The sequence below is a fragment of the Cynoglossus semilaevis genome, chromosome 1 (assembly GCF_000523025.1).
Source record: "Cynoglossus semilaevis isolate Cse_v1.0 chromosome 1, Cse_v1.0, whole genome shotgun sequence".
Lineage (NCBI taxonomy): Eukaryota > Metazoa > Chordata > Actinopteri > Pleuronectiformes > Cynoglossidae > Cynoglossus > Cynoglossus semilaevis.
Window position 1 is genome coordinate 14127908 of NC_024307.1, and position 9752 is coordinate 14137659.

General features: G+C 39.7%; 1 protein-coding gene across 1 annotated transcript in view; it reads left to right on the forward strand.

The window, feature by feature from the left end:
* LOC112487732 (nesprin-1-like) overlaps positions 1–9743 on the forward strand; it is a gene marked incomplete at its 3' end in the record, with an annotated part of 26395 nt that extends 16652 nt beyond the window's left edge. The window contains 27 exon segments of the mRNA XM_025060075.1: positions 1–80; positions 159–255; positions 360–380; positions 716–918; positions 1006–1170; positions 1257–1409; positions 1486–1629; positions 1975–2142; positions 2247–2405; positions 2992–3156; positions 3264–3398; positions 3700–3858; positions 4025–4233; positions 4431–4539; positions 4700–4864; positions 5500–5667; positions 5759–5935; positions 7033–7173; positions 7276–7436; positions 7531–7681; positions 7805–8032; positions 8108–8206; positions 8355–8542; positions 8674–8797; positions 8948–9114; positions 9256–9409; positions 9510–9743. The exon segment at positions 1–80 is cut by the window's left edge and continues 47 nt beyond it. Of these exon segments, the coding sequence (XP_024915843.1) occupies positions 1–80; positions 159–255; positions 360–380; positions 716–918; positions 1006–1170; positions 1257–1409; positions 1486–1629; positions 1975–2142; positions 2247–2405; positions 2992–3156; positions 3264–3398; positions 3700–3858; positions 4025–4233; positions 4431–4539; positions 4700–4864; positions 5500–5667; positions 5759–5935; positions 7033–7173; positions 7276–7436; positions 7531–7681; positions 7805–8032; positions 8108–8206; positions 8355–8542; positions 8674–8797; positions 8948–9114; positions 9256–9409; positions 9510–9743 (4124 nt within the window).
* Positions 9744–9752: the final 9 nt, after the last annotated feature.

Below are 9752 nucleotides of genomic sequence, written 5' to 3' on the forward strand. Positions count from 1 at the left end.
TGGCTGAGTCAAAGCTGAAGTCCTGGATTATTAAATATGGTCGAAGGGATTCGGTGGAGCTGCTGTTGCAGAGTTATCTTGTAAGTTTAAATAATGATCACATCATTTGTAACAATATTAATCTCTTTAATCTTCTTTTTGTCTGCCTCTCGTTCCAGACTTTTATTGAAGGCCACAGATTCTTCGAGCAGTATGATCTGATCTTTTCAGCTCTCAAGCAAGCTGCAGAGGTTTACATAAAGTCTGACAGCTCCAGTAAGATCCCTTTCTCTTTAATCAAAGATATCTGGCATTTTTTCATCAAACAAATAAAAAACTGAAAATATTTATTTGGGATTGTTATCAATTTCACGTTACAGGGTCTAAAACCTGTAACAGGGGTAAGTCCAAAAACAATTCAATTGTTTTCAAATCCCTAAATTTGCCTGCCTCCTGAGCTCCTTCTTTGAGTAATCATTGGGCTGCGCTTTTTTCCCCAAACACCTTCAATATTTTAACACTTATAGAAGTAAAATAGTACAACTGCAATATGCATGAAAAGGCAACAGCATTATAATAACAACTGAAGCTCTTGAAACTATGGGCATGATTGTGGCAATCTAACACACAGTCAGATAAAAAGAATGGCTTTAAAATCAACCGACATCTAAACAGACACTTTTATAGTTCAGTGTCTTACATGGTTCAACTAACTAGGTCCTTGTTTGGTTTTCAGTCGACGAGGCAGAGGGGGTAAGTAAGTTCCTCAGTGAAGCCTCGGCTCAGTGGAGAAATCTGGCTTTGGAGGTACGCAGTGTTCGCAGCATGCTGGAGGAGGTGATCTCTAACTGGGAGAAATACAGCAGCACCGTGACATCTCTGCAGGCCTGGCTGGAAGATGCTGAGCAGATGCTCAACCAGTCAGAAAATACCAAGCGTGTAGGAACATCCTCTGAAGTTATCATCGATGTTATTTATAACACTGAGCTGCTGTTTCTTCAACCAGTGCCCCTGTACTTTTTCTAGGATTTCTTTCGAAACCTCTCCTACTGGATTCAGCAGCACATGGACATGAACGATTCTGGGAATTTTCTCATAGAGACCTGTGACGAAACCGTCTCCAGAGATCTGAAGCAGCAACTTCTTCTTTTAAATGGGAGATGGAGGGAGCTATTTGTCAAAGTTAAACATGTAGGTGTTTTCATTTTAAACAGAAAAAACACATTCATGAATTTTCTTTAATTATCAGATTTATGCTATGTCTGTTTCGTTGGCAGTATGCAAGAGCAGATGAAGTCGATAAACTAAGGCAGGACTACCACGATGGTATTAATACCTTAAAACTTTTCATGGATGCAACCGATGAGAAGATGACCGCTCCTGTCCAAGTGTCTTTCCTTAACGTCAGAGCTTTTGTTCAAGATGTTGAGGTAAAGACTACATTCATGCCATGTGTTATTTGAAGAAGGACACTGAGGTAAATTAAGGTATTCTTTTTTTTTTTAGGAAATCAAACACAAACTGCCAGCTATGGAAGCAGCGTGTAAGGCAGCGAGCCGCACCGCTCAGCTTTTGACCAAAGACACTCCACAAGAGGAGGTTTCTCAGATGATGGCTGTGATGATCTCCATCAAGGAGCAACTTAGTAAGGTGTGTGCATTGGGTCTGATACAATAACAGTATTGGTACGGTCATTCGTTTTTTAATTAATCCTTTATTGTCATGCGCATTAAAAGCACAAATCGATGCAATGTAATGTTTAATATTTACCTTTTATTTTTTTACAATCCTCATAAGAATATTATAATAAGAATTAACTATTCACTTAAGGTTTTTGGGTGGGATATGAGCAGGTGGTTTGCAGTGGAATGCAAGTCTTTTCAGATTTTCTCCAAATTAAATTTCGTAGTTTATCGTGCCTTGTGTGTTTGAAGAAGAAGATTATGTACCTGGGTGCAAAGCAACATATTTACTATTATTTATATTTGATCCCAGGTCAGAGAGAGGTGCTTGCCTCTCCTGAGGGAGTCCCAGTCTTTATTACCGCCACTGGAGGAAATGGAGAAGAACATCACAGGTTTCTACCAGGCTCTAGAGAAGGCCAGTCACATCACCAGCTGCACTGACTCTGAGGGACCTGTAGACTTCAAACAGAAATGCCAAGTAAGTAAAACCTGCCATTTCAGAAAATCTTTAGACAAATTATTAGGTTTCTGTGTTATGATTTATTCTTAAAAAAAACTAATTGTTATCATTGAATTTAACAGGAGTTGGCCACCTTCACACACAGCTGTAAGAAGTGTCTGACAGTGATAGAGAAAAACCACCAGACTATCCAGAAAATAATGAGCAGCAGTAAAACCCTGGACCACATGGACATGAGTCTTCTGCAGAAGCGAGTAGCAGACCTGCAGGCGTCCTCACAGGTAAACACAAAACTTTGATTTCAATACAATCTCCCTCTAATAGTCAGAGGAGTCCACACTTTCTTGTCTTGAGAACTACTTCTCAATTGACCAGGGTAAAGTGATCTACCTACATGGAAAACTCTAAATATATATATACTCATATAAACTGAATAGTTTATTATATACATTATATGTTGGGGTACATTGGTTAAATCACCTGTCGGTAATAGGTGTTCCATAGTGTAGCAGTTAGCACGCTTGCCTTAGAAGCAGAGACTCATCGGTTCAATTCCAAGAGTAACCACATGCTTGATAATGTTAATCCTCCTCTGTACATTGCTTTGTATAAAAGCACTTACTACATGCATTAATGCAGTTGTATGGTGCAATACTTTCCGATGCAGTACTTGTATGGTTCTTACTTTAGCCCTAGTGATTAGCATCTTAAAATAGAATTACATCTTTAATTTTAATTATTATTTTTTTCGAAATGTAATTGCTCAGGATCTACCAGCACTCCCTTTGAGATCTACTGGTAAACCCTGATTTACTCTTTGTGCACCCCTGGTCTAGGCCTAACACTATATATTTTGTGTGTGTTAAGACTATGATAAAGGAATCTAACGAGTGGAGAAAGCATGAGGAGGCGAACAGCAGTCTCATGAAGAGATTCGATGAGTCACGGCTGGAGCTGGAGAAGGTTCTTAAAATGGCACAGAACAGTCTGACAGAGAGAGGCAACGCAGAGGAGCTGCTGAAAAAACACACAGTGAGAACATGACTCTCTGTAATATCTATTATCCATACTACAACCATAGTGGACAGCAGCAAAGGTGATAAATAAATGGCTCAAAAGTATGGAACGTGTCCTTTCAGGAGTTCTTTGGACAGCTGGATCAGAGGGTCTTGAACACGTTTCTCAAGGCTTGTGACGAGCTGACAGACATTTTACCAGAGCAGGAGCAGCAGGCACTGCAGGAAACTGTCAGGAAACTGCACAAGCACTGGAAGGTTGGTTCTAAGACAAGTGTAAAAAAAACCTCTACCACCGTTTGAACACTTTTAGGTAAAATTTAAATTATCCTGACTTCTGAAACATCATTTAACTTAAGTTCAACGTCCAACTATGTCAAAGGTTCAGCTTCATTCAGGACAACACAACATTTTCTCAGGAACTGGTCTGTTACAAATCCATATTGCCATTTTAATACTACAGTTTCCTAGTATTTAACATGTGTGTCAGTTCATATAGTTATCCTGTGTATAACTAACTGAGTGTGTTCTCACAGTCGTTGTATTTGTTCTCCTGCAGGATATCCAGACAACTGCTCCGTTTCACATTTTGCACCTGAAGGTCGAGGTGGAGAGGGACAAGTTGACAGTTTCACTGCAGGAGTGTCAGACAGAGCTGACCAGGGAGAACCGACACCTCACCAGCATGGGAAGTGAACGGCTCATCAAGGAGCACAGGGTGAGTTCAAATTAGTTTTTGTGCTGTGATCCACACATTATGAAATATTTCAGTCCATATTTTAAAATCTGAAAACAAACAGAGCAAAGATTTCTAAAGATCAGACTGCATTGTCCATAATTGTCATTTTGACTCCTATTTCATTTAGCAAAATGTTTTTTATCAGGTCTTTTTTAGGGAAAAGGGCCCTCAGTCAATCTGTGAGAAAAGGTTGCAGCTGATGGAAGAGCTCTGCCAAAAACTCCCAGAGGGAGACGCAGCGCACCGGACTCTGGAAAAGGCCAGAACAGAATATTCTGATGTGTTAGAGGAAATTGAAAACACTAGACAGAAGATACTGCAGCTTCCAGACAAATGGAAGGATTACAATGCAAGGTGCATAAAAAAGATAAAGATATCTGGTCAGAAGGATTACAATGCAAGGTGCATAAAATAGATAAAGATATCTGGTCATTTCATGTCATGCTGTAGTGTTTGTCTTTTATACATATACATATACATATACATATACATATACATATACATATACATAGTAAAACATATCCTAACTGTTACAGTATGTTTTGATGCAGGTATGCTGAATTCTCCTGTTGGCTAATATCTAAAGAGAGTCAACTGAGGCTGCTGAGAAACCGAGCCAATGACCCCAGAAACTACAGCCAGGTGAAGGCTACCATCATGGTGAGTCACAGCAATGTCCTTCTCCATACTTCCTGTGTGAGACTTTCATTTGGGAATTGCTATTGTTAGTGGTCTGTGTCACTGCTTTGAGAAATATCACAATGTATCAGATGATTCATTTGACCACATGGCCTGTGTGATGCTTCTCTGTTGCGTGCAGGAGCTGAGGAACGATGCAGAGCTGCAGGAGGGAAATCTGGGATGGCTGAAAGCTCGTATGGCAGTGCTGATGGAAATTAGTGCTGACAGTGAGGCGCAGCGGCAGGGAAGTGCACTGAGCAAGCTCTCCACTGATTTTAAGGGTCTTCTTGCTTCACTGTCAGAGGTGGGTGAATAATTAACCCTGGTTAATTAAATTACTCATCAAAATCCTGAATGAAAAAATGTATATTAAGCAGCAATATATCTTTATCATTTACGCTAGGATTAAATTAATAAAAATAAGCTCTTTGAGATATTGGGAGATTTGTAGTTCTACCTTTGGACACATGTTGGTGGGAAGGAAGGCCATTACTCAGAATGGGCTTAATTTTAAAGCACCCAGTGGCTAACAATAATAGCAGACATACAAGAGATGAAAAAGGTAAAACTGAATAAAGAATGTGTTTGTAATGTTAAACGAAGAAGAAGAGGAGGAGTTACTCGTATCATAGGAAAAACTCTTACAGTAAGTCTTGCTCCTGTCTTTGTCCAGGATGTTAAAAAACCTCCAAACTGCTGAAAATGTTTACCTAATTAAATACATCACCAATGATGATAATGGGACAGTGTACTGATGTAGAACAACACATAACACTGATTGACAGTTGCATTTGAGGTCAGGGTACCAGGTCATTGGATTATTTAAATGAAGTATCAGGCCTCACACAAACACTAGTCTGATCAGTACATCCCTGGTTACCACTACATTTTAATGTTGGCTGGCTAAACTATGTTCTCCACCTTTTTAAAATCTTCCAGGCTGAGAAGATGGTGCTGGCAGTGGGTGACTGTGTTCAGTTCAGGGAAGAAGTGCAAACAACGTTAAATGATCTGGTTGAGGGACAGAGAGAAGCCCAGGCGGAGGTCTCCACAATCCTGGACTGTCTAACTGTTAGAGAAGCTCAGCAGCTGCGTATGGTTCACCAGGTATTGTAAATTATGAGTATAATATTTATTTTTGTTAAAATATTTTCAGAGCAAAATTCAATTATTTACGTTTACCCGTCCAACCCGATAGCAACTGTTGAAACGTCTGAAGCTGAAGAGGAAGGATGTTCAGCAGCTGATCACCAGAGGTCAGCAGCTCCAAGCCGAGGAAGGTCTGGGTGAAACTCTTCAACAGGACCTGCAGAGTTTAGAGAACACAATCAGCAAAATGGAGCAGAACATGGATTCACAAGAGCAAAGCCTTGAAGTGCGTAAATGTTAATGTGTCTTTGTCTTGTTTGATCTGCCTTATTTATTCTATTTATTCATTTCGGATTGTAGGCAGAGTTAAAGAGTAAAAATGTTTCACTGCTGCATCCTCATATTTTATTTTATTTTTTTGCAGCTCTTTTATATCTTTAATTGCAGTGTAACTTTAAGTGACATTTTGTTGATAAGAAAGTACTCAGTCATGGAGAAGTGGAGTGAAAGTCAGTCAAGCTGTGGGATTGGCAGACACTGCATCAGTGCAGTATGTTCTAAAGAGAGGATGAGAAGTCCTGATTGATGTTGATCTGCAGGAGAGACTTGCTGCAGGAGAGAATTGAGTTCCTTTAGTGCAGGGGTGTCAAACAAAAGGCCCAAGGGCAAAAAGCGGCTCGCTAGGGTATTCAATCCAGCCTGCTTGATGAATTTTGAAAGTAATAAAAATTGCACAAACAGTTGTTCATGATGTTTTGTAAAATTATATTTCATTAAATATTAATATTTTCTAATGCAGTTCTACTTATTTGCATGGAACTTAAGAGGAAAAACATGCACTTATTGTTATTTACTTATTGTTATTTATTTAGGTAATTATGTTATGATTGTGCTGGTCTGGCCCAATTAAAATCTAATCAGCCTGTATATGGCCCATGAACCATAATGAGTTTGACACCTCTGCATTAGTGATAGTAATGCACTTTTGATTGACTGATAAAGGAATTCCTGAATTTGGAAATGAATATAAATGGTCTGCTAAGGACGTACCTTTGGACAAAGTAAAAGATATTTAAGTATTTCAACAACATTGGAAATGAATATAAATGGTCTGCTAACGATGTACTTTTGGACAAGGTAAAAAAGTATTTCAACAACGAGTTTCTTTTCACCTTTTATTAGTACTGTACTAGACTTTTGATATCCAAGACTTTTGCTGTCAATATACTCATGATCAACTCTGCCAGTAAGGACAAATATATCATGTGCCATATGCATATGTAATTTGGACTGGTTTCCTATATCCAATTGGCCCAAGGCAGAAAAGCTCCTTCATGATGGTTTAAGCATTGTACTACTGCATGTCACCAATCTCATCTTCAGGTCACATTAGCAGCATGGCAGGAGTTTGACAGCCAACAAAAAGCGGTTCATGAGTTTGTTAACAAATCTCGTTCAACGATGGAGAAGGATCTGAACTTCAGCAGCCCAGAAAGTCTGGCTGTTGAACTTGACCAAGCTAGAGTGAGTAGAGTGACAGTTCTGCTCAAACATCATGTGTTTTCTAATTTCAATAATTAATTCATGCGAACGGGGGATTAAACAACTTCCTTCTGTTGTGAACAGGTTTTGCTGAAACAGTGTGAAGCAGAGGCCTCACATATGAATATGCTACTGAAGAGAGCAACAGAAATCCAGCTGGGTCTTAAGAACAGGACTCTGCTTTTACAACAAGCTCGTTCACTTAGTGAGGAAGTGGACAATGTAGAGGCTGGGCTAAAAAAAGAGTGAGAACACCGCTGTGTGAAACATTTTTAACATGGAAAGCACTAACTAATTAACTCTGAAGAGTCTTTTTCATTTAATACACTTGTTTTTAAGGGTCAAGACTCTGGAGGAAATGAAGAGTCAGTGGGAACGGTTTGGCTCAGGCTTTGAAACGTTTTCCTTGTGGATATCTGAGAAGGAAAAGCAGCTAGATCTACAGAAATCTTCCATGCTGCCTCTTGATGAGCAGATGAGCACAGTAAAGGTAAAGTGTAATTATTTAACCAGTGTATCAGGCATTTGTTACTTCAATGATGAATTAATTCATTAAATATAACCATTTGTCATCATAAGAAACAACATTTCCACTTTTTATCCACACATGCAGGAGGTTGTAGCTGAGATCCAGGGTCGTGCTGAGGTCCTCTCTCAGCTTGAGGCAGACTCCCAGGCACTGTCCCTGTTTGTGTCTTCAGGCGAGGCAGCTCGCATAAAGGCACGTCTGACTCAAATTGGCAGATACTGGGAGGAGCTGAGGGAGAGTGTTCAGCAGCTTGATGGACAGCTGCAGGAAAGCTTCTGTCACCAGCAGAAGTTTAAAACAAGTTTTGAGAAGGTGCTTAGACTTGAGTGATATTGATACAGTAGGATCTTTAGGAAAGACATGACTGATGTGATCAATGTTTTCTAGGTGCAAGCATCTCTAAGTGAGCTACACGGGAAACTTGAGCAACCTATGAAATCCTGCACCTCCTCATCAGAGACTTACAAAGCTCTTCAAAACCACATGGTACACAGTTGTTTCCAATATTACTGCTTGAGGCTTTTATGATGGCAGGCAGTCTTTTTCACATGAATACCTTATTCTTGTCAGGTGTGAAAATTGAAAACTTAATATGCGGTTATTATTTATTCTCTTTTATATTGTTCTTCCCAAGGATGTCTGTCAGTGTCTGGAAGGACTGAAGGGAACTTTGCTCCATCTGTCAGCTAGTGCTCGAAGACTCAGCGACAAAGAAAAAGCAGAGAAGATTGTGACAGAGCTGAACACCAGCTACGATCAGAACACACAAATGGCAAAGGACAAACAGGGCATTTTAGAAAACCTGCTTTCTCTGTGGCAAAAGTAAGGGCTACAAAATAAACACCAAGGTGGCAAAAGTAAGGGCTACAAAATAAAGGAAACACCAAAATAAAGAATTAACCTGAAAAGCTAACTCACTGTACCAGGTGTTAAATATCAGAATCTTTTTTTAGGTATGAAAAACAGTGGTCAAACTTTATGTCCTCCTTGGAGAGAAGTGAATGCGCTTCCAAACCTGAAAGTCCATATTTGTCGGCTGACAAATGTAAACTTCGTACAGAACTACATGATCTGCAAGTATGACATATACAGATCCAAGCTTAGACATTAAAAATGGTGCAAAGGATGTCCATTTAATGTGGTTTAATTTCTTTTTAAAATTGAAAGGTTGATCATTCTTAATTGTGGATTCATAAATGCACAAATAGATTATTTTTTATCTTGCAGACCGTGAACACTGAAGTCCAGTCCCTCGTGCCTGCTCATGATGAGCTGGTTTCTCTGGCGACCTCTTTGTATTCAACTGCATCTGAAGAGAGAGTGAAGGAACTGAAAAATGGGCTGGAGACTTTACAGGAAAGACTACAAGTACAAAACAAACTTCTGCCTCAGAGGTGCACTAAGTTAATATGACTTCAGATATATGATTTGTATTTTATTTTTAAATTTCAATATTTAACTTACTTAATATGTATGAATAATGATTTATGTTAAGTCAATAAAAAATCTAATGATGCTGGAACGATGTCTTTCAGAATCCAAAATGTTCAGAGCCACCTTTCCCTGGTGGAGGAGTTTGATCAGGCTGTGCTGAAATTCTCCCAGTGGAGCGAGACCATGATTTCAAACCTGCATTCATCCTCTCAAATCAAAATCAACAATTTACAATCTGCTTCTGCACATGTGAAGGTAAAATATATTATTCTTCAGTTTTGCCCTTTTTTTTCTCAGTTAAGTCAAAGAGCAGATAGCAGCAGGTCTTTATCCCGATCTTCTCCTGTCTTACTAGGAAACACAAGCAGCCTTACAGAAGCAGTCCAGTGTGAGGCAGAGCTTGGAACAGCAGACGGAGAAGCTGTGTCAGTTCTGTGAGCCGGGTGATGCAGAGCTCCTCCACAGCAGGGCAGACGGTTGTTTACAGCCTTACCTGGAGGCTCAACACATGGCTGAGCTTCAATTAGAATGTCTGGAGAGACTGGAGGCCTTTCTGCAGACCCACAGTGCGGCAGGAGGAATGGGGGCGGGTGTCAGG